This window comes from Schistocerca cancellata, chromosome 11 (genome assembly GCF_023864275.1).
Source record: "Schistocerca cancellata isolate TAMUIC-IGC-003103 chromosome 11, iqSchCanc2.1, whole genome shotgun sequence".
NCBI lineage: Eukaryota > Metazoa > Arthropoda > Insecta > Orthoptera > Acrididae > Schistocerca > Schistocerca cancellata.
Window position 1 is genome coordinate 14,785,024 of NC_064636.1, and position 25,820 is coordinate 14,810,843.

Below are 25,820 nucleotides of genomic sequence, written 5' to 3' on the forward strand. Positions count from 1 at the left end.
GTATGTCAGTTTAGTGTTGATCAGAATAAGTAAAGAGAGAAATGTCTGAGTACGTTCAGTTTTGTTCACCTGTTTCAAAATCAAATAACGTTGGGGTTTATCAGCACAGTAATTCATTAATTTTTAAAAGCGATGTTTCAAAATTTTCACAGACTTGGCTTAAAAACTGCTTTTATAATGAAATAGTTTCATAAAACTTTGCATTCCTTATTTCACTCCTTTAGGAGGCTGAATTCCCAAAAAACGCTGAAACACGAGCTTTCTTATTTCTAACCGAAAAGTAAAATACCAATTTTCATACATGTAGACTTAAGAATACATTTTTTTTAATGCTGATTTATTTCCACCTACTATTTTACCCTCTTAATGACTGAATTTCCAAAAAATGCTGAAACATGTACATTTTTTATTTCAAACCAAAAAAGAAATACCAATTTTCGCAAATTATCTTCAAGATTGCCTTAATAGCTACATATTTTCAAAAAGCCTTTAATCCCGCGTTTTATCCCCTCAGCAGTGGAATTTCGAACAATCACCTGATCGAACGTATGCTTGCGAGAGTGGAAGCTGTCATCAAGGCTAAGGGTGGGCCAACACCATACCAAATTCCATCATTGCCGATGGAGGGCGCCACGAACGTGTAAGTCATTTCCAGCCAGGTGTCCGGATACTTTTGATCACATAGCCTATTTCAGTCGGCCAGCGGCACAGACTGCGGTCAGGCGCTAGGTGGATCTGAGCACGGGGGATGACTGTTTCCACAGCCCACACACCACCCATTCCGGGAAGAAATGAAATGGTTGAAATGCCTCTGAGCACTATGGGACTTCTAAGGTCATCAGTCCCGTAGAACTTAGAACTACTTAAACCTAACTAACCTAAGGACATCACACATATCCATGCCCCAGGCAGGTTTCGAACCTGCGACCGTAGCGGTCGCGCGGTTCCAGATTATAGCGCCTAGAACCGCTCGGCCACCTCGGCCGGCATTCCAGGAAGGGGAAAGGCGCCTAACATGAGACACACTTTTGTAAACCTATTTGAAAGGCCTAAAAGTAAGTGTAATTGTATTTTTAATGATGGTAATAATATCTTGCATTATTTAATTTTATCACACAATTATCGTATTTGCAATAATAAACAATATTTCAGACTAGATATTAAATCGTCACAAACAAGGCATTTCGTAGAAATAAGATCAAGGTTTCCCAATATGAGACAGTAGTAATATTTTGGTTTAATTATTTTATTACAGAAAAATGACATATGAATATACACTCCTGGAAATGGAAAAAAGAACACATTGACACCGGTGTGTCAGACCCACCATACTTGCTCCGGACACTGCGAGAGGGCTGTACAAGCAATGATCACACGCACGGCACAGCGGACACACCAGGAACCGCGGTGTTGGCCGTCGAATGGCGCTAGCTGCGCAGCATTTGTGCACCGCCGCCGTCAGTGTCAGCCAGTTTGCCGTGGCATACGGAGCTCCATCGCAGTCTTTAACACTGGTAGCATGTCGCGACAGCGTGGACGTGAACCGTATGTGCAATTGACGGACTGAGCGAGGGCGTATAGTGGGCATGCGGGAGGCCGGGTGAACGTACCGCCGAATTGCTCAATACGTGAGGCGTGAGGTCTCCACAGTACATCGATGTTGTCGCCAGTGGTCGGCGGAAGGTGCACGTGCCCGTCGACCTGGGACCGGACCGCAGCGACGCACGGATGCACGCCAAGACCGTAGGATCCTACGCAGTGCCGTAGGGGACCGCACCGCCACTTCCCAGCAAATTAGGGACACTGTTGCTCCTGGGGTATCGGCGAGGACCATTCGCAACGGTCTCCACGAAGCTGGGCTACGGTCCCGCACACCGTTAGGCCGTCTTCCGCTCACGCCCCCACATCGTGCAGCCCGCCTCCAGTGGTGTCGCGACAGGCGTGAATGGAGGGACGAATGGAGACGTGTCGTCTTCAGCGATGAGAGTCGCTTCTGCCTCGGTGCTAATGATGGTCGTATGCGTGTTTGGCGCCGTGCAGGTGAGCGCCACAATCAGGACTGCATACGACCGAGGCACACAGGGCCAACACCCCGCATCATGGTGTGGGGAGTGATCTCCTACACTGGCCGTACACCACTGGTGACCGTCGAGGGGACACTGAATAGTGCACGGTACATCCAAACCGTCATCGAACCCATCGTTCTACCATTGCTACACCGGCAAGGGAACTTGCTGTTCCATCAGGACAATGCACGTCCGCATGTATCCCGTGCCACCCAACGTGCTCTAGAAGGTGTAAGTCAACTACCCTGGCCAGCAAGATCTCCGGATCTGTCCCCCATTGAGCATGTTTGGGACTGGATGAAGCGTCGTCTCACGCGGTCTGCACGTCCAGCACGAACGCTGGTCCAACTGAGGCGCCAGGTGGAAATGGCATGGCAAGCCGTTCCACAGGACTACATCCAGCATCTCTACGATCGTCTTCATGGGAGAATAGCAGCCTGCATTGCTGCGAAAGGTGGATATACACTGTACTAGTGCCGACATTGTGCATGCTCTGTTGCCTGTGTCTATGTGCCTGTGGTTCTGTCAGTGTGATCATGTGATGTATCTGACCCCAGGAATGTGTCAATAAAGTTTCCCCTTCCTGGGACAACGAATTCACGGTGTTCTTATTTCAATTTTGCTGGAGTGTACAATTTTTACATGTTCATTCAGTTCTGTTGTCCTTCACTCATTTCACACTACTTAGGTTTATATTTACGACATCCGGGGCAAACAAAATAATTGCCTACTGTGTCACCGCAATGTTCACGAGCCCAGCGATAACATTTCGTGCACTGTGCCCATTTCTCCCTGTGTTCGTCTTCAGAAAAGCGCCCAGTACAGAACAGACACTCTGCGCCATCGTCATCATCACTGCTGTCTGAATCCCCACTGTCATCAAGATGTGGACATCGGGTGCCGAGTCACTAGACGATTCTTCCGCTTTTGGTCTACGATTGGAAGATTTTCCACTCTTCTCCCCAAATAACTTTCTGGCTGCTTTCTTAGCGTCAGCCTCTGATTTCTTCTGCCTAGATTCTTGCAGTTGCTTCACATAAGGAGAACACGAACGCGATGTTTGACCTATTTGACTATCTCCAGGTGGTTCTGGGGTAGTATCGCAATATGCGACACTGTCGCGTATTTGGATCCCCATACTATCGCATATTAAGAATTTCGCCATCTTACACAAAGAATCACGCACTTGCTAACAACGTTCGTTGGAAAATGAACCTAATTGTCAATGATTATATGTAATACCGTCAGAAATAACAACAATAAAAGAGTGCAGTAATATCCACCCACCTTCAAGTGAAATATTGTTGAACACCGATGTCGCAAAAACTCCAAACACAGGAAAATTTGTATCAACCTCTACGTACTGTGTCCGGCTCAACTATGGCGTCCTACTAAAGTGCGCGTCATTTACGACGGCGGCCGAGTTTAGGTTCGTTCTGCGCATCTGACGTCACGAAACACAGTCGGCCAATGAACGGAGGACGACGTTGCCAGTGCTCGACTGCAGTGCAGACCACGGACGAGTGTCTCCAGTTTCAGAAACGTTCAGTCATAAATAAAGCAACTGCACAAAAGCAGTGTCTTGATAGACTTTCTTTTACAGACAGTTTGGAAAAAGCATTCTTTACACCAATTGCTTCATATTATATTAATTAATTAAACCAAACAAGCAGTAAGCCTCATAATTCAGGCGATAGCAAGGAAAGGTGATTGTATCATTCTCACGAACCACTTTTTCGCAGTAATTATTTGTTTCCTACTGTACTTCGACGAAATGTGAGTAATTCATAGTCATACCAACAGTATTTGTCGGTATTTTGCGTGGTAGTTTAGAGTCCTTCTAGACATCCATTAAATGGCGAGCTGCATTAGCGTAATGGTTAACGTGTTTCGGTGCTATCCCAAAGGCTCTGCATTCAAAACTTCTGCAGCGTTTAATATTTTCTTTATTTAAAAACAATTTCGAAGTGTCTTACTTCATGAATTTTATTCGTTTGAATGTAATTTTTTGTAATTTCTAGTGCTTTGTCTCTTCATTATAACCATAATAAGTTTTCGGTTTTTCTAATTTTGTCCTCCAATATTTCTTTTCACAGCAATTAAAAACAATGAAAAGGCACACATCCAATATTCATGTTATCTGTTTTGTTTGTATATCTTCTCTTCCGCAGTCGCTGTTTTACTATTCATATTGAGATATATTCTTTTGCGATAGTATTAAAAGTATTATTTAGAGCAGAATTTTAGCTCGTACGTTACCGAGCTACTTGATTGACGCAATTCTTTGCTTCGCTGCTTTGGCAACATCATATTCGATGTTTTCGTCGACTGATACTTTTCACAAGTATTTGCTGTCCGTTGTGACAAACACAAATTGTTTGTGCACTGCGTCTCGCTGACAGCATATTTTAGTTCCTATGCTTTATTAGGTCCACAATTCAGTTTCGTGTACTTCGCCAACTTTGTTTTAATCAGAACGTTTTAGAAAAAAGCGAAATGACTCCGGTATAAATAAAAGTTTTATTACAGTCGCGAAAGACGGAATATTTCTCAATATTACATACGACACCTATCTGGGTACTTGAAATAAATGAGATAATGTTATGTAGTAAATTTTATATGAAATGAAGGTATTTGTCCACATTTCATTCTCAACATTGTGTCAACTAAAATCGACCATACGGAAAGTATACACAATAGACTTCTACCTCTGCAAACGCTTCAAAATTTCGTGCAATGGTTTGCTACATTTAATGCTGCACAATAATTGCGTTGAACATCGAAACAAAATTAAGTCACTTATGGGGGGGGGGGAGATATCAGTCAAGAGAATGGGTTGTTGTTGTTGTGGTCTTCAGTCCTGAGACTGGTTTGATGCAGCTCTCCATGCTACTCTATCCTGTGCAAGCTTCTTCATCTCCCAGTACCTACTGCAACCTACATCCTTCTGAATCTGCTTAGTGTATTCATCTCTTGGTCTCCCCCTACGATTTTTACCCTCCACGCTGCCCTCCAATACTAAATTGGTGATCCCTTGATGCCTCAGAACATGTCCTACCAAGCGATCCCTTCTTCTGGTCAAGTTGTGCCACAAACTTCTCTTCTCCCCAATCCTATTCAATACTTCCTCATTAGTTATGTGATCTACCCACCTAATCTTCAGCATTCTTCTGTAGCACCACATTTCGAAAGCTTCAATTCTCTTCTTGTCCAAACTATTTATCGTCCATGTTTCACTTCCATACATGGCTACACTCCATACAAATACTTTCAGAAATGACTTCCTGACACTTAAATCTATACTCGATGTTAACAAACTTCTCCTCTTCAGAAACGCCTTCCTTGCCATTGCCAGTCTACATTTTATATCCTCTCTACTTCGACCATCATCAGTTATTTTGCTCCCCAAATAGCAAAACTCCTTTACTACTTTAAGTGTCTCATTTACTAATCTAATTCCCTCAGCATCACCCGACTTAATTCGACTACATTCCATTATCCTCGTTTTGCTTTTGTTGATGTTCATCTTATATCCTCCTTTCAAGACACTGTCCATTCCGTTCAACTGCTCTTCCAGGTCCTTTGCTGTCTCTGACAGAATTACAATGTCACCAGCAAACCTCAAGGTTCTTATTTCTTCTCCATGGATTTTAATACCTACTCCGAATTTTTCTTTTGTTTCCTTTACTGCTTGCTCAATATACAGATTGAATAGCATCGGGGAGAGGCTACAACCCTGTCTTACTCCCTTCCCAACCACTGCTTCCCTTTCATGTCCCTCGACTCTTATAACTGCCAACTGGTTTCTGTACAAATTGTAAATAGCCTTTCGCTCCCTGTATTTTACCCCTGCCACCTTTAGAATTTGAAAGAGAGTATTCCAGTCAACATTGTCAAAAGCTTTCTCTAAGTCTACAAATGCTAGAAACGTAGGTTTGCCTTTCCTTAATCTTTCTTCTAAGATAAGTCGTAAGGTCAGTATTGCCTCACGTGTTCCAGTATTTCTACGGAATCCAAACTGATCTTCCCCGAGGTCGGCTTCTACTAGTTTTTCCATTCGTCTGTAAAGAATTCGTGTTAGTATTTTGCAGCTGTGGCTTATTAAACTGATTGTTCGATAATTTTCACATCTGTCAACACCTGCTTTCTTTGGGATTGGAATTATTATATTCTTCTTGAAGTCTGATGGTATTTCGCCTGTTTCATACATCTTGCTCACCAGATGGTAGAGTTTTGTCAGGACTGGCTCTCCCAAGGCTGTCAGTAGTTCCAATGGAATGTTGTCTACTCCGGGGGCCTTGTTTCGACTCAGGTCTTTCAGTGCTCTGTCAAACTCTTCACGCAGTATCGTCTCTCCCATTTCATCTACATCTACGTCCTCTTCCATTTCCATAATATTGTCCTCAAGTACATCGCCCTTGTATAGACCCTCTATATACTCCTTCCACCTTTCTGCTTTCCCTTCCTTGCTTAGAACTGGGTTTCCATCTGAGCTCTTGATGTTCATACAAGTGGTTCTCTTATCTCCAAAGGTCTCTTTAATTTTCCTGTAGGCAGTATCTATCTTACCCCTAGTGAGATAAGCCTCTACATCCTTACATTTGTCCTCTAACCATCCCTGCTTAGCCATTTTGCACTTCCTGTCGATCTCATTTTTGAGACGTTTGTATTCCTCTTTGCCTGCTTCATTTACTGCATTTTTATATTTTCTCTTTCATCAATTAAATTCAATATTTCTTCTGTTACCCAAGGATTTCTAAGAGCCCTGGTCTTTTTACCTACTTGATCCTCTGCTGCCTTCACTATTTCATCCCTCAAAGCTACCCATTCTTCTTCTACTGTATTTCTTTCCCCCCTTCCTGTCAATTGTTCCCTTATGCTCTCCCTAAAACTCTGTACAACCTCTGGTTCTTTCAGTTTATCCAGGTCCCATCTCCTTAAATTCCCACCTTTTTGCAGTTTCTTCAGTTTTAATCTACAGGTCATAACCAATAGATTGTGTTCAGAGTCCACATCTGCCCCTGGAAATGTCTTACAATTTAAAACCTGGTTCCTAAATCTCTGTCTTACCATTATATAATCTATCTGATACCTTTTAGTATATCCAGGGTTCTTCCATGTATACAACCTTCTATCATGATTCTTAAACCAAGTGTTAGCTATAATTAAGTTGTGCTCTGTGCAAAATTCTACCAGGCGGCTTCCTCTTTCATTTCTTAGCCCCAATCCATATTCACCTACTACGTCTCCTTCTCTCCCTTTTCCTACACTCGAATTCCAGTCACCCATAACTATTAAATTTTCGTCTCCCTTCACTATCTGAATAATTTCTTTTATATCATCATACATTTCTTCAATTTCTTCGTCATCTGCAGAGCTAGTTGGCATATAAACTTGAACTACTGTAGTAGGCGTGGGTTTCGTGTCTATCTTGGCCACAATAATGCGTTCACTATGCTGTTTGTAGTAGCTTACCCGCATTCCTATTTTCCTATTCATTATTAAACCTACTCCTGCATTACCCCTATTTGACTTTGTGTTTATAACCCTGTAGTCACCTGACCAGAAGTCTTGTTCCTCCTGCCACCGAACTTCACTAATTCCCACTATATCTAACTTTAACCTATCCATTTCCCTTTTTAAATTTTCTAACCTACCTGCCCGATTAAGGGATCTGACGTTCCACGCTCCGATCCGTAGGACGCCAGTTTTCTTTCTCCTGATAACGACATCCTCTTGAGTAGTCCCCGCCCGGAGATCCGAATGGGGGACAATTTTACCTCCGGAATATTTTACCCAAGAGGACGCCATCATCATTTAATCATACAGTAAAGCTGCATGCCCTCGGGAAAAATTACGGCCGTAGTTTCCCCTTGCTTTCAGCCGTTCGCAGTACCAGCACAGCAATGCCGTTTTGGTTATTGTTACAAGGCCAGATCAGTCAATCATCCAGACTGTTGCCCTTGCAACTACTGAAAAGGCTGCTGCCCCTCTTCAGGAACCACACGTTTGTCTGGCCTCTCAACAGATACCCCTCTGTTGTGGTTGTACCTACGGTACGGCCATCTGTATCGCTGAGGCACGCAAGCCTCCCCACCAACGGCAAGGTCCATGGTTCATGGGGGGGAAGAGAATGGGTAAAAAATCAAATTTTTGGACCAAATAGTTTTTCTGAAATCGAATGATAAGTGTGTCAAAGCAGTCGGAACACCGTGTGTCTGCACAGGCAAGCAGTGCGCACAGCGCGGAATGCAGGGAGCACGTCTCTGTAGCAGTGAAAGGGTTAATGGGGCCGTGGTGGCTTTACTTCATAAAGTGCGCGCTCCCCCCTAAACGTAAGTTTGTGAACTATACTATGCTATGGCGCTGCTTCTCTTGGCGCGTACAACTGGCAACGCAGCAATCTCCCGCGTCTGGGCGGGCATGCGCGAGCCGCCAAGATAAAAGCTGTGTCGTCGTGTGGCACGCAACAGACGTGTTTAAGAAGCTCTCCACCAGAGTGCAGCCCCTAACATGACCACATTTGGGGTGTCTCATATTACGGAACTATCGCATAATAGGCACCTTCCCTCTACTGCAACGGTCTCCAAACTTCTTAGTTCGCGGGCCACATTGACTCCTCCACGATGTCGTAAGGGCCGAGATCTGCCTAGTGGGATTAAGCACCCTAGCTCTCCATGATCACCGTTAATGTTAGGATAAAGGAAAGATCGCAAAAATCTAAGGTTGTGGGAATAGCTAGCACTGAAACGAACCACGATTTTTATTTAATTACATAAGTTTGATTGGTGGACGTACCTGACCGAATTTATGGTGTATTTTATTCTGGCGAATTTCACCGACAAAAAGTATGTCACTGCACAATCTTCACGAAAGCGTCCTGCAAAGTTAACGAAATCTCAAAATCATTGTTAGCAACACTATTACTGCAAGACGTATCAGAGGTAGAGTATGCCAACGCATTGTTATTTTAAACGGCGCAACAATAAGTTATGTAGTCTTGTAGTGAGTAGCAGAGCCAGAGCATATGTTTGATAGTTCTGTTGCGTGATCGGGTCTATGTTGCGAGTGTCTCACGAGTTTTTTTTAGTGTTTTATACACTGTACTAGTAGGTGAGACGACGAAGTGTGGGACAATTCTAAGTTTAAATTCGAAGAGATAAGGAAAATCGAAATACGTATAGCACGACTTGAGTAGTTTTTCACTGTATTTTTTTTAGTGGAACTGCAGTGTAATTGTATTTAATTTAGTAATTAAAGTACATTAAAAATAAATTCATTGCATTTTGCTTAGGCAGACTACTCCCTAGTTTTATTAGTATTAAATAGCACAATTTTACTTTCAGGTTACAATCTTTTGTGAAGTTCTGTACAAATATGGAAAAGAAACGAAAGGTTGACAATGAATGTAGAATTTTTAAAGAGCAGTGCGGATGTCAATATTTCGTGGTGGAGTCAAGCAACAAACCAGGTGTATTATTTGCAATGAAGCAATAGTCTTCAAAAAATACAATATTAAACGTCATTATGAGCCAGATAATGCGGGCCGGTTTGCCGGCCCTCGGGCTGTAGTTTGGAGACCCCTGGTCTACTGTATTGTTCTCAGTTGCCTAGTATAGAGAGTAAAAGACAAATTATTGGTAAGAGAGAGAGAATTACGAAGTATGAGGAAGGTGGAGAGAAAAATGAGAGAAGACAGAGAGATGAAACTGAGTGAAAATGAGATGGTCAGTGGAATGATGAACAATCTACAGATGAGTTGAAGAGGAGAAGGAAATAGGAAGGACAGAATTATGAGGTGGACAGTGAAAGCAGAAGGAAGCGATAAGAGAGGAGGTGGGCAAAACTTTACGAGTCGATTTCCGAAAGTATCTGGTGGTGATCCTGACCTGGTGGTGGACGACGGGTGTCCGGTAGATGTCGTGGGGCGGCGCGCCGGGGGCGGCAGCGGCGCTGGGGGCCACCCTCACCACGGCGGCGGGGGCGGCGCTGGAGACGGCGGGGGCGGCGCCGGAGGCGGCCGGGGGCGGCAGCGCCTGGTAGAGGTCGCCCGTGCTGGCGTACAGCAGCTGCGAGCCCCCGCGGGGGCGGTAGCAGCAGGCCAGCTCCTCCTCTCGCAGCACCGGCATCGCGGGCTGCCCACACACACTTCGTTTCAATACCCTGCTGGGAACTAAAATTGCATCACCAGACATGACAGCGAATACAATTGCTCACTGCACTCATTGAACTGTGTCAGGGTATTTTAAGTATACGGAGGTGCCATCTCCATCAAAGAGCGTCGTGCTTCTGTAGCATCCTGCACCGGCGACGACACTATACACCTGTCCTCTCGGGCGCTAGTCGCGTGGGGAGGCTCAGATCGTGCATATACGAGGGTCGTTCAGTAAGTAATGCCCCACATTTTTTTTTAAAGGCCATTAATATATACAGATCTTGTTGGTGCTTCACATTTGATGTCTGTTCTGTGCGCCGGTGGTATCTACATTTGTACTCCGCAAGCCACCCAACGGTGTGTGGCGGAGGGCACTTTACATGCCACTGTCATTACCTCCCTTTCCTGTTCCAGTCGCGTACGGGTCGCGGGAAGAACCGACTGCCGGAAAGCCTCCGTGATCTCCTCGGGAGGTATAAGTAGGGGGAAGCAATATATTCGATACCTCATCCAGAAACGCACCCTCTCGAAACCTGGACAGCAAGCAACACCGCGATGCAGAGCGCCTCTCTTGCAGAGTCTGACACTCGAGTTTGCTAAACATCTCCGTAGCGCTGTCACACTTACCAAATAACCCTGTGACGAAACGCGCCGCTCTTCTTTGGATCTTCTCTATCTCCTCCGTCAACCAGACCTGGTACTGATCCCACACTCATGAGCAATACTCGAGTATAGGTCGAACGAGTGTTTTGTAAGCCACCTCCTTTGTTGATGGACTACATTTTCTAAGGACTCTCCCAATGAATCTCAACCTGGTACCCGCCTTACCAACAATTAATTTCGTACGATCATTCCACTTCAAATCGTTCCGTAGGCATACTCCCAGATATTTTACAGAAGTAACTGCTACCAGTGTTTGTTCCGCTATCATATAATCATACAATAAAGGATCCTTCTTTCTACGTATTCACAATACATTACATTTGTCTACGTTAAGGGTCAGTTGCCACTCCCTGCACCAAGTGCCTATCCGCTGCAGATCTTCCTGCATTTCGCTGCAACTTCTCTGTATACAACAGCATCATCCGCGAAAAGCCGCATGGAACTCCGACACTATCTACTAGGTCATTTATACATATTGTGAAAAGTACCAGTCCCATAACACTCCCCTGTGGCACGCCAGAGGTTACTTTAACGTCTGTAGATGTCTCTCCATTGAGAACAACATGCTGTGTTCTGTTTGCTAAAAACTCTTCAATTCAGCCCCACAGCTGGTCTAACATTCCGTAGGCTCTTACTTTGTTTATCAGGCGACAGTGCGGAACTGTATCGAACGCCTTCCGGAAGTCAAGGAAAATGGCATCTACCTGGGAGACTGTATCTAATATTTTCTAGGTCTCGTGAACAAATAAAGCGAGTTGGGTCTCACACGATCGCTGTTTCCGGAATCCATGTTGATTGAAACCGTTCCGGCAGATGGCAGCCCACGTTACGAGCTGCATCCTGTTACTGACTTCTTATCTGCAGAAAAATAAACCGTGGTGAACATCCATAAACGTCTGTGTGCAGTGTATGGCGGTGCCGCAGCGGAGAGGCGTGCAGTTGGGTGATGTGTAAAGAAAGTTACAGCCTCGGCTAATGATTAGATTAGATTAGATTAATACTACACTCCTGGAAATTGAAATAAGAACACCGTGAATTCATTGTCCCAGGAAGGGGAAACTTTATTGACACATTCCTGGGGTCAGATACATCACATGATCACACTGACAGAACCACAGGCACATAGACACAGGCAACAGAGCATGCACAATGTCGGCACTAGTACAGTGTATATCCACCTTTCGCAGCAATGCAGGCTGCTATTCTCCCATGGAGACGATCGTAGAGATGCTGGATGTAGTCCTGTGGAACGGCTTGCCATGCCATTTCCACCTGGCGCCTCAGTTGGACCAGCGTTCGTGCTGGACGTGCAGACCGCGTGAGACGACGCTTCATCCAGTCCCAAACATGCTCAATGGGGGACAGATCCGGAGATCTTGCTGGCCAGGGTAGTTGACTTACACCTTCTAGAGCACGTTGGGTGGCACGGGATACATGCGGACGTGCATTGTCCTGTTGGAACAGCAAGTTCCCTTGCCGGTCTAGGAATGGTAGAACGATGGGTTCGATGACGGTTTGGATGTACCGTGCACTATTCAGTGTCCCCTCGACGATTACCAGTGGTGTACGGCCAGTGTAGGAGATCGCTCCCCACACCATGATGCCGGGTGTTGGCCCTGTGTGCCTCGGTCGTATGCAGTCCTGATTGTGGCGCTCACCTGCACGGCGCCAAACACGCATACGACCATCATTGGCACCGAGGCAGAAGCGACTCTCATCGCTGAAGACGACACGTCTCCATTCGTCCCTCCATTCACGCCTGTCGCGACACCACTGGAGGCGGGCTGCACGATGTTGGGGCGTGAGCGGAAGACGGCCTAACGGTGTGCGGGACCGTAGCCCAGCTTCGTGGAGACCGTTGCGAATGGTCCTCGCCGATACCCCAGGAGCAACAGTGTCCCTAATTTGCTGGGAAGTGGCGGTGCGGTCCCCTACGGCACTGCGTATGATCCTACGGTCTTGGCGTGCATCCGTGCGTCGCTGCGGTCCGGTCCCAGGTCGACGGGCACGTGCACCTTCCGCCGACCACTGGCGACAACATCGATGTACTGTGGAGACCTCATGCCCCACGTGTTGAGCAATTCGGCGGTACGTACACCCGGCCTCCCGCATGCCCACTATACGCCCTCGCTCAAAGTCCGTCAACTGCACATACGGTTCACGTCCACGCTGTCGCGGCATGCTACCAGTGTTAAAGACTGCGATGGAGCTCCGTATGCCACGGCAAACTGGCTGACACTGACGGCGGCGGTGCACAAATGCTGCGCAGCTAGCGCCATTCGACGGCCAACACCGCGGTTCCTGGTGTGTCCGCTGTGCCGTGCGTGTGATCGTTGCTTGTACAGCCCTCTCGCAGTGTCCGGAGCAAGTATGGTGGGTCTGACACACCGGTGTCAATGTGTTCTTTTTTCCATTTCCAGGAGTGTATTTGGTAAGTGACCAGACTTTAGTGCCAGTATAATTCACCCCTTTCTGTGCCAAAGTTAGATTTAATCTTGAATAGTGAAGATCATCCTTTCTCCTAGTATTGTAGTTATGCACACTGCTATTACTTTTGAATTGAGTTTGGTTGTTAATAACAAATTTCATAAGAGAGTATATATACTGAGAAGCTACTGTGAATATCCCTAGATCCTTAAATAAATGTCTGCAGGATGATCTTGGGTGGACTCCAGCTATTATTCTGATTACACGCTTTTGTGCAATAAATACTTTATTCCTCAGTGATGAATTACCCCAAAATATGATGCCATATGAAAGCAACGAGTGAAAATAGGCGTAGTAAGCTAATTTACTAAGATGTTTATCACCAAAATTCGCAATGCAGGAACAGAGCTTCACGATCAACCACGCTCGGAACGACCTGTCACAGCCACTGCTCCAGATATGCCAAATCGCCATTATTCGTGCCGACCGGCGCATCACAACTCGACAATTGCCTCTACAGTCGTCGGTGAGCATTGGAAGTGCGTCTGCAATGATAATGATCGAGACTCTCTGATACTCAAAGCGGTGCTCACAGTGGGTTCCACGAATGCTCACTGCGGACCACCAGATTCTAAGGAAGGCGGTTTCATCTGAATTGTCGGAGGGTTTTGAGACCGACGGACAGCTCTTTCTCTCACGGATCATTACAGGGATACGTAAGCTGGTTGCACTACTTTGTGCCGGAAACAAGCAGGCAGTCCATGGCGTGGCAGCATCCTCGCTTACCACAAAAGAAGAAATTAAAGGCAGTCCCCCCTCTGCCAGAACAGTCATGGTGCCAGTCTGCTGGGATTATGATGGTCAGACCTGAGTCGAAACAAGGCCCCGGGAGTAGACGACATTCCATTTGAACTACTGATGGCCTCGGGAGAGCCAGTCATGACAAAACTCTACCATCTGGTGAGCACGATGTATGAGACAGGCGAAATACCCTCAGACTTCAAGAAGAATATAATAATTCCAATCCCAAAGAAAGCAGGTGTTGACAGATGTGAAAATTACCGAACTATCAGTTTAGTAAGTCACAGCTGCTAAATACTAACGCGAATTCTTTACAGACGAATGGAAAAACTGGTAGAAGCCGACCTCGGGGAAGATCAGTTTGGATTCCGTAGAAATGTTGGAACACGTGAGGCAATACTGACCTTACGATTTATCTTGGAAGAAAGATTAAGAAAAGGCAAACCTACGTTTCTAGCATTTGTAGACTTAGAGAAAGCTTTTGACAATGTTAACTGGAATACTCTCTTTCAAATTCTGAAGGTGGCAGGGGTAAAATACAGGGAGCGAAAGGCTATTTACAGTTTGCACAGAAACCAGATGGCAGTTATAAGAGTCGAGGGGCATGAAAGGGAAGCAGTGGTTGGGAAAGGAGTAAGACAGGGTTGTAGCCTCTCCCCGATGTTGTTCAATCTGTATATTGAGCAAGCAGTAAAGGAAACAAAAGAAAAATGCGGAGTAGGTATTAAAATTCACGGAGAAGAAGTAAAAACTTTGAGGTTCGCCGATGACATTGTAATTCTGTCAGAGACAGCAAATGACTTGGAAGAGCAGTTGAACGGAATGGACAGTGTCTTGAAAGGAGGATATAAGTTGAACATCAACAAAAGCAAAACGAGGGTAATGGAATGTAGTCAAATTAAGTCGGGTGATGCTGAGGGAATTAGATTAGGAAATGAGATACTTAAAGTAGTAAAGGAGTTTTGCTATTTAGGGAGTAAAATAACCGATGATGGTCGAAGTAGAGAGGATATAAAATGTAGACTGGCAATGGCAAGGAAAGCTTTTGTCAAGAAGAGGACTTTGTTGACATCGAGTATAGATTTAAGTGTCAGGAAGTCGTTTCTGAAAGTATTTGTATGGAGTGTAGCCATGTATGGAAGTGAAACATGGACGATAACTAGTTTGGACAAGAAGAGAATAGAAGCTTTCGAAATGTGGTGCTACAGAAGAATGCTGAAGATAAGGTGGGTAGATCACGTAACTAATGAGGAGGTATTGAATAGGATTGGGGAGAAGAGAAGTTTGTGGCACAACTTGACTAGAAGAAGGGATCGGTTGGTAGGACATGTTTTGAGGCATCAAGGGATCACAAATTTAGCATTGGAGGGCAGTGTGGAGGTTAAAAATCGTAGAGGGAGACCAAGAGATGAATACACTAAGCAGATTCAGAAGGATGTAGGTTGCAGTAGGTACTGGGAGATGAAGAAGCTTGCACAGGATAGAGTAGCATGGAGAGCTGCATCAAACCAGTCTCAAAACTGAAGACCACAACAACAACATGATGATATTTGGCTTGTGGGGCTCTCAACTTCACGGTAATCAGTACCCATACAAAGTCCCAATTTTCACACAGTCCAATCTTTTTCCACAGTCCAATCGAGCCGCTGTCACGAATGATGATGATGATGATGATCAATTCATCAGGAGAGCACAAACACTCACTTTGTGGGCAGAGAAAATCCCCAACCCAGCTGGTAATCGAACCCGGGACCCCGTGATCCCGAGGCAGCAACACTAGCCGCTAGACCACGAGCTGGAGCTGCGATGGAGTTATTCTCGTGGATGTGATACCAAGGGTCAACCATCAATTCAGAGGCGTACGTGAAGACTCAGAATAAGAACTGTTTCCGACCTGTTCGATTGGACAGGAATCCAGCAGAAATCTTGCTCCAACACAATAATGCACGCTCACACTCAAGTCTGAGAACCTGGGAACACATTGCCAAATTGGGTAGGACATCATTGCCTCAGCCCCTCTACAGTCGAGACTTGGCACCCTCGGACTCCCATCTGTTTGGGCCGCTTAAGCATTCTCTATGGGGAACACACTTTGAAGGTGACGAGAGTGTCAGTTGCGAAGTGAAAACACGGCCACGCCTACAGGACGAGAGCTTTTACCAGCAGGGAATACACGCTCTTTCACAATGTTGGCGTACGGCTATAGAACGTGATGGAGACTATGTTGTTTTCTACATGGACATGACATGTTGATGTACATCGCCAGCAAATTCTGACTCCAACAATAAATATGTTGTGAGACAGAAAATTGTGAGGCATTACTTACTCAACGATATATATATAAGGTGTTTCAAAAATGACCGGTATATTTGAAACGGTAATAAAAACTAAACGAGCAGCGATAGAAATACACCGTTTGTTGCAATATGCTTGGGACAACAGTACATTTTCAGGCAGCAAACTTTCGAAATTACAGTAGTTACAATTTTCAACAACAGATGGCGCTGCGGTCTGGGAAACTCTATAGTACGATATTTTCCACATATCCACCATGCGTAGCAATAATATGGCGTAGTCTCTGAATGAAATTACCCGAAACCTTTGACAACGTGTCTGGCGGAATGGCTTCACATGCAGATGAGATGTACTGCTTCAGCTGTTCAATTGTTTCTGGATTCTGGCGGTACACCTGGTCTTTCAAGTGTCCCCACAGAAAGAAGTCACAGGGGTTCATGTCTGGCGAATAGGGAGGCCAATCCACGCCGCCTCCTGTATGTTTCGGATAGCCCAAAGCAATCACACGATCATCGAAATATTCATTCAGGAAATTAAAGACGTCGGCCGTGCGATGTGGCCGGGCACCATCTTGCATAAACCACGAGGTGTTCGCAGTGTCGTCTAAGGCAGTTTGTACCGCCACAAATTCACGAAGAATGTCCAGACAGCGTGATGCAGTAATCGTTTCAGATCTGAAAAATGGGCCAATGATTCCTTTGGAAGACATGGCGGCCCAGACCAGTACTTTTTGAGGATGCAGGGACGATGGGACTGCAACATGGGGCTTTTCGGTTCCCCATATGTGCCAGTTCTGTTTATTAACGAAGCCGTCCAGGTAAAAATAAGCTTCGTCAGTAAACCAAATGCTGCCCACATGCATATCGCCGTCATCAATCCTGTGCACTATATCGTTAGCGAATGTCTCTCGTGCAGCAATGGTAGCGGCGCTGAGGGGTTGCCGCGTTTCAATTTTGTATGGATAGAGGTGTAAACTCCGGCGCACGAGACGATACGTGGACGTTGGCGTCATTTGGACCGCAGCTGCAACACGGCAAATGGAAACCTGAGGCCGCTGTCGGATCACCTGCTGCACTAGCTGCGCGTTGCCCTCTGTGGTTGCCGTACGCGGTCGCCCTACCTTTCCGGCACGTTCGTCCGTCACGTTCCCAGTCCGTTGAAATTTTTCAAACAGATCCTTTATTGTATCGCTTTTCGGTCCTTTGGTTACATTAAACCTCCGTTGAAAACTTCGTCTTGTTGCAACAACACTGTGTTCTAGGCGGTGGAATTCCAATACCAGAAAAATCCTCTGTTCTAAGGAATAAACCATGTTGTCCACAGCACACTTGCACGTTGTGAACAGCACACGCTTACAGCAGAAAGACGACGTACAGAATGGCGCACCCACAGACTGTGTTGTCTTCTATATCTTTCACATCACTTGCAGCGCCATCTGTTGTTGAAAATTGTAACTACTGTAATTTCGAAAGTTTGTCCGCCTGAAAATGTACTGTTGTCCCAAGCATATTGCAACAAACGGTGTATTTCTATCGCTGCTCGTTTAGTTTTTATTGCCGTTTCAAATATACCGGTCATTTTTGAAACACCCTGTATATATATATATATATATATATATATATATATATATATATATATATATATATATATATATATATATACACCTAAAAACAAAGATGATGTGACTTACCAAATGAAAGTGCTGGCAGGTCGACAGACACACAAACGAACACAAACATACACACAAAATTCAAGCTTTCGCAACAAACTGTTGCCTCGTCAGGAAAGAGGGAAGGAGAGGGAAAGACGAAAGGATGTGGGTTTTAAGGGAGAGGGTAAGGAGTCATTCCAGTCCCGGGAGCGGAAAGACTTACCTTAGGGGGAAAAAAGGACGGGTATACACTCGCACACACACACACACATATCCATCCACACATGTACAGATACAAGCAGACATATTTCAAGACAAAGAGTTTGGGCAGAGATGTCAGTCGAGGCAGAAGTGCAGAGGCAAAGATGTTGTTGAATGACAGGTGAGGTATGAGTGGCGGCAACTTGAAATTAGCGGAGATTGAGGCCTGGTGGATAACGGGAAGAGAGGATATATTGAAGAGCAAGTTCCCATCTCCGGAGTTCGGATAGGTTGGTGTTAGTAGGAAGTATCCAGATAACCCGGACGGTGTAACACTGCGCCAAGATGTGCTGGCCATGCACCAAGGCATGTTTAGCCACAGGGTGATCCTCATTACCAACAAACACTGTCTGCCTGTGTCCATTCATGCGAATGGACAGTTTGTTGCTGGTCATTCCCACATAGAATGCATCACAGTGTAGGCAGGTCAGTTGGTAGATCACGTGGGTGCTTTCACACGTGGCTCTGCCTTTGATTGTGTACACCTTCCGGGTTACAGGACTGGAGTAGGTGGTGGTGGGAGGGTGCATGGGACAGGTTTTACACTGGGGGCGGTTACAAGGGTAGGAGCCAGAGGGTAGGGAAGGTGGTTTGGGGATTTCATAGGGATGAACTAAGAGGTTACGAAGGTTAGGTGGACGGCAGAAAGACACTCTTGGTGGAGTGGGGAGGATTTCATGAAGGACGGATCTCGTTTCAGGGCAGGATTTGAGGAAGTCGTATCCCTGCTGGAGAGCCACATTCAGAATCTGATCCAGTCCCGGAAAGTATCCTGTCACAAGTGGGGCACTCTTGTGGTTCTTCTGTGGGAGGTTCTGGGTTTGAGAGGATGAGGAAGTGGCTTTGGTTATTTGCTTCTGTACCAGGTCGGGAGGGTAGTTGCGGGATGCGAAAGCTGTTGTCAGGTTGTTGGTGTAATGCTTCAGGGATTCCGGACTGGAGCAGATTCGTTTGCCACGAAGACCTAGGCTGTAGGGAAGGGACCGTTTGATGTGGAATGGGTGGCAGCTGTCGTAATGGAGGTACTGTTGCTTGTTGGTGGGTTTGATGTGGACGGACGTGTGAAGCTGGCCATTGGACAGGTGAAGGTCAACATCAAGGAAAGTGGCATGGGATTTGGAGTAGGACCAGGTGAATCTGATGGAACCAAAGGAGTTGAGGTTGGAGAGGAAATTCTGGAGTTCTTCTTCACTGTGAGTCCAGATCATGAAGATATCATCAATAAATCTGTACCAAACTTTGGGTTGGCAGGCCTGGGTAACCAAGAAGGCTTCCTCTAAGCGACCCATGAATAGGTTGGCGTACGAGGGGGCCATCCTGGTACCCATGGCTGTTCCCTTTAATTGTTGGTATGTCTGGTTTTCAAAAGTGAAGAAGTTGTGGGTCAGGATGAAGCTGGCTAAGGTAATGAGGAAAGAGGTTTTAGGTAGGGTGGCAGGTGATCGGCGTGAAAGGAAGTGCTCCATCGCAGCGAGGCCCTGGACGTGCGGGATATTTGTGTATAAGGAAGTGGCATCAATGATTGCAAGGATGGTTTCTGGGGGTAACGGATTGGGTAAGGATTCCAGGCGTTCGAGAAAGTGGTTGGTGTCTTTGATGAAGGATGGGAGACTGCATGTAATGGGTTGAAGGTGTTGATCTACGTAGGCAGAGATACGTTCTGTGGGGGCTTGGTAACCAGCTACAATGGGGCGGCCTGTATGATTGGGTTTGTGAATTTTAGGAAGAAGGTAGAAGGTAGGGGTGCGGGGTGTCGGTGGGGTCAGGAGGTTGATGGAGTCAGGTGAAAGGTTTTGTAGGGGGTCTAAGGTTCTGAGGATTCCTTGAAGCTCTGCCTGGACATCAGGAATGATATTACCTTGGCAAACTTTGTATGTGGTGTTGTCTGAAAGCTGACGCAGTCCCTCAGCCACATACTCCTGACGATCAAGTACCACGGTCGTGGAACCCTTGTCCGCCGGAAGAATGACGATGGACCGGTCAGCCTTCAGATCACGGATAGCCTGGGCTTCAGCAGTGGTGATGTTGGGAGTAGGATTAAGGTTTCTTAAGAAGGATTGAGAGGCAAGGCTGGAAGTCAGAAATTCCTGGAAGGTTTGGAGAGGGTGATTTTGAGGAAGAGGAGGTGGGTCCTGCTGTGACGGAGGACGGAACTGTTCCAGGCAGGGTTCAATTTGGATAGTGTCTTGGGGAGTTGGATCATTAGGGGTAGGATTAGGATCATTTTTCTTCGTGGCAAAGTGATACTTCCAGCAGAGAGTACGAGTGTAGGACAGTAAGCCGGCCGCAGTGGTCTAGCGGTTCTGGCACTGCAGTCCGTAACCGCGGGACTGCTACGGTCGCAGCTTCGAATCCTGCCTTGGGCATGGGTGTGTGTGATGTCCTTAGGTTAGTTAGGTTTAAGTAGTTCTAAGTTCTAGGGGACTTATGACCTAAGATGTTGAGTCCCATAGTGCTCAGAGCCATTTGACTCATTTTGTAGGACAGTAAATCTTTGACGAGGGCTGTTTGGTTGAATCTGGGAGTGAGGCTGAAGGTGAGGCCTTTGGATAGGACAGAGGTTTCGGGTTGGGAGAGAGGTTTGGAGGAAAGGTTAACTACTGAATTAGGGTGTTGTGGTACCAGATTGTGTTGATCGGAATTATGAGGTTTTGGAGGGAGTGGAGCTGGAAGTGGGAGATTGAGTAGATGGGAGAGACTGGGTTTGTGTGCAATGAGAGGTGGTTGAGGTTTGCTGGAAAGGTTGTGAAGGGTGAGTGAGTTGCCTTTCCGGAGGTGGGAAACCAGGAGATTGGCTGGTTTTTTGAGGTGAAGGGTGGCATGCTGTTCTAATTGGCGGTTGGCCTGTAGGAGGATGCTCTGAATAGCCGGTGTGGATGTGGGAGAGGAAAAATTGAGGACTTTTATTAAGGATAGGAGTTGACGGGTGTGTTCATTGGCTGAGTTGATGTGTAGGTGAAGGATTAGGTGGGTGAGGGCAATGGATTGTCCAGTTTGGAACTGGTATAGGGACTGATGGAAAGAAGGGTTGCAGCCAGAGATGGGAACTTTAAGTGTGAAGCCTTTGGGGGTTATGCCAAATGTCAGACAAGCCTGAGAAAATAAAATATGTGAGCGTAATCTGGCTAGGGTGAAGGCATGTTTGCGGAGGGAATGTAAATAAAACTTAATGGGGTCGTTGTGGGGGTGTTGTGAGGGTGACATGGTATTACATCAGGTTTCTCATGATGAGCAGAGCATAGCAGGTATTTCTTCAGCAGGATGACTAGGTGATTCTCGTCGTCGAAGTTTTTCTGAACAGAGAAAATGCAGACTTGTACATCGTCCACCATTGCGCAAAATGTGTTGCGCATATAGAGAAGAGTCAGCCGTGCAGGGGAGCTGGGTTCAATTCCCAATACAGCCAGAAACTGGTATGGCGTACTGGTATAGTGACATGGTGACATCAGGGTGACATGGCGGTCGGTAGCTCCCTACAGGGTGACATGGCGGTCGGTCGCTCACTACTGTTCTGCCTGTGACGACGACGGTGTTTATATCTAGAGAATACTGACACAGTGACAACGTTTCAAGGTCGCAGCTATATTTTTCCAAAGTGATCAGGGTGACATGGCGGTCGGTCGCTCCCTTCCGGGGGACATGGCGGTCGGTCGCTCCCTACTGTTCTGCCTGTGACAACGGTGTTTATATCTAGAGAATACTGACACAGCGACAACGTTTCACGGTCGCAGCTATATTTCTTCGAAGTGATCAGTGTGACATGGCGGTCGGTCGTTCCCTTCCGGGGGACATGGCGGTCGGTCGCTCCCTACTGTTCCGCCTGTGACGACGACGGTGTTTATATCTAGAGAATACTGACATAGCGACAACGTTTCACGGTCGCAGCTATATTTCTTCGAAGTGATCAGTGTGACATGGCGGTCGGTCGCTCCCTTCCGGGGGACATAGCGGTCGGTCGCTCCCTACTGTTCCGCCTGTGACGACGACGGTGTTTATATCTAGAGAATACTGACATAGCTACAACGTTTGACGGTCGCAGCTATATTTCTTCGAAGTGATCAGTGTGACATGGCGGTCGGTCGCTCCCTACAGGGTGACATGGCGGTCGGTCGCTCCCTACTGTTCCGCCTGTGACGACGACGGTGCTTATATCTAGAGAATACTGCCACAGCGACAACGTTTCAGGGTCGCAGCTCTATTTTTCCGAAGTGGTCACTATAGCTTCGCACATGCCCTCGGCCGACTCACCTGGTAGGCGTGGGCGGGATGCTGCAGCGGCCTGCTCGTGCCCGTCAGAAGCACCCCCGCCCTCCTGCCGGGCTGCGGCAGCGGCGCGGGGGCGGCCCCGGGGGCGGCGTCGTGCGGGGAGGCGGCGCCGCTGGGGGCGGCCGTGGAGGCGGCGGGAGCGGCCGCGGGCAGCCAGCCGGCGCGCGACATCTGCGGGGGCGGCGCGCCGGGGCCGGGGCACACCTGCTGGCGAGAGGGGCGCACCCCAATCACCCCGACGTCGACAGGACGAGAAACCTACCGGCCCTGTCACTTCCACGACAATACGGACACGAGCTGGACATTATAACAGGGATGGCGGTTATCGCTGAAACAACCAGTTTTCGGTTATATCCGTTTTTCCAACTCCAGTTTATCCCGAGTGTTACAACCGCTCAAAATGACCGTGGTCTGAAAAAAAAAAAACGATTTTTCCGTTTTTTATTCCTATCATTTTCTGTAATAAAAGTAGAAATCGAACAAACAACGCAAAATATTGACTCTCTCAATTTTAGCGTATACAGGTTGGTCCATTGATAGTGACCGGCCCACGTATCTCACGAAATAAGCATCAAACGAAAAAACTACAAAGAACGAAACTTGTCTAGCTTGAAGGGGCAAACCAGATGGCGCTATGGTTGGCCCGCTAGATGGCGCTGCCATAGGTCAAACGGATATCAACTGCGTTTTTTTTTTTAGATAGGAACCAGCATTATGTATTATATATTCGTGTAGTACGTAAAGAAATATGAATGTTTTAGTTGGACCACTTTTTTCGCTTTGTGGTAGATGACTCTGTAATAGTTACGAACACGTGGCTCACAATTTTAGACGAACAGTTAGTAACAGGTAGGTTTTTTAAATTAAAATACAGAACGTAGGTACCTTTGAACATTTTATTTCGGTTGTTCCAATGTGATACATGTACCCTTGTGAACTTATCATTTCTGAGAACGCATGCTGTAACAGCGTGATTACCTGTAAATACCACATTAATGCAATAAATGCTCAAAATTTAAAAGAGCTTTGGAGGACTTACGGTCAAATAAGGCAGAAAGGATGGATAACATTCCATAAGAATTTCTAAAATCATTGGGCGAAGAGGCAACAAAACAACTATTCACGTTGGTGTGTAGAATGTATGAGTGTAGCGACTTACCAGCTGACTTTCGGAAAAGCATCATCCACACAATTCCGAAGACGGCAAGAGCTGGCAAGTGCGAAAATTACCGCACAATCAGCTTAACAGCTCGTGCATTCAAGTTGCTTACAAGAATAATATACAGAAGAATGGAAAAGAATATAGAGGGTGCGCTGTATGACGATCAGTTTGGCTTTAGGAAAAGTAAAGGGACGACAGAGGCAATTATGAAGTTGCGGTTAATAGTGGAAGCAAGACTACAGAAAAATTAAGAAACGGTCATAGGATTTGTCGACCTGGAAAAAGCGTTCGACAATATAAAATGGTGCAAGCTGTTCGAGATTCTGAAAAAGGTAGGGGTAAGCTATAGGGAGAGACGGGTCATATACAATATGTACAACAACCAAGAGGGAATAATAAGAGTGGACGATGAAGAACGAAGTGCTCGTATTAAGAAGGGTGTAAGACAAGGCTGTAGCCTTTCGCCCCTACTCTTCAATCTGTACATCGAAGAAGCAATGATGGAAATAAAAGAAAGGTTTAGGAGTGGAATTAAAATACAAGGTGAAAGGATATCAATGATACGATTCGTTGATGACATTGCTATCCTGAGTGAAAGTGAAGAAGAATTAAATGATCTGCTGAACGGAATGAACTGTCTAATGAGTACACAGTATGGTTTGAGAGTAAATCGGAGAAAGACGAAGGTAATGAGAAGTAGTAGAAATGAGAACAGCGAGAAACTTAACATCAGGATTGATGGTCACGAAGTCAGTGAAGTTAAGGAATTCTGCTACCTAGGCAGTAAAATAACCAATGACGGACGGAGCAAGGAGGACATCAAAAGCAGACTCGCTATGGCAAAAAAGGCATTTCTGGCCAAGAGAAGTCTACTAGTATCAAATACCGGCCTTAATTTAAGGAAGAAATTTCTGAGGATGTACGTCTGGAGTACAGCATTGTATGGTAGTGAAACATGGACTGTGGGAAAACCGGAACAGAAGAGAATCGAAGCATTTGAGATGTGGTGCTATAGACGAATGTTGAAAATTAGGTGGACTGATACGGTAAGGAATGAGGAGGTTCTACGCAGAATCTGAGAGGAAAGGAATATGTGGAAGACACTGATAAGAAGAAGGGACAGGATGATAGGACATCTGCTAAGACATGAGGGAATGACTACCATGGTACTAGAGGGAGCTGTAGAGGGCAAAAACTGTAGAGGAAGACAGAGATTGGAATACGTCAGGCAAATAATTGAGGACGTAGGTTGCAAGTGCTACCCTGAGATGAAGAGGTTAGCACAGGAAAGGAATTTGTGGCGGGCCGCATCAAACCAGTCAGGTATATATATATATCCCTCTTCTTCAGTGGTTTGTAAACCGATTCACATGTTTTTGGAATTATTTTGGCTGATGTGCAAAGTGCTATTCGAGTGCTGTGTTGTAAACTAGTGAATCTCTCTCCTGCATCAAGAAATCCCAGTGTCACAGTTTGCCCGTCTTCCGTACGTATGCCATTTCTCAAGAGAGTATTCTGTTTTGTAATATGAGAAGACGTTTTACTGAGCAAATACTGAAATACACTCTCATCCACTCGTACGTAATTTATACGTAAGACTTGACGTCATCCACTAGGAGCTGTCGTAACAAATTTTGCTGAATGCTTTTACCATCTCGACGTAAAACCTATGGCTTCATCCATGTACTTTTCGATTTTTTCTCTCGCTCTTCTTCCAAACACACACACACACACACAATGCAATTTTGGTACTATCAACTGCAGTGCACAGTAAAAAGCTGTTATACGCCATCTTGAAATTTGACGAAAAATATGACGACAGTGTGATGCCCCATTTGAGCGCCACATCAGAGATCTTTGTCAGAGAAATTTGACGAATATCTGACCATATTTCTTGGTCAAAACACGCGGTAGTGTAAAACGAGCCTATTCTCCTACTGATTTAAAACTCTGCTCAAAAATCGTGTTGTAATCGGGCACCACACCAGAATTTGGGCATTACGAAGACTCAGTCCTAAAGGCTGAAAACTGAGACTGAAGGACACTATTTTTCGTGTCGATTTGTTCATTTCT

At 46.0% G+C, this 25,820-nt stretch overlaps 1 protein-coding gene across 1 annotated transcript in view; it reads right to left on the reverse strand.

Moving 5' to 3' along the window:
- LOC126108825 (uncharacterized) overlaps positions 1-25,820 on the reverse strand; it is a 175,401-nt gene that overhangs the window by 56,846 nt on the left and 92,735 nt on the right. The window contains exons 13-14 of the mRNA XM_049914189.1: positions 22,568-22,789; positions 10,088-10,201 (exon numbers count right to left, since the gene is read on the reverse strand). Coding sequence (XP_049770146.1) covers positions 10,088-10,201; positions 22,568-22,789 — 336 coding nt within the window. The remainder of the gene's footprint in view (positions 1-10,087; positions 10,202-22,567; positions 22,790-25,820) is intronic.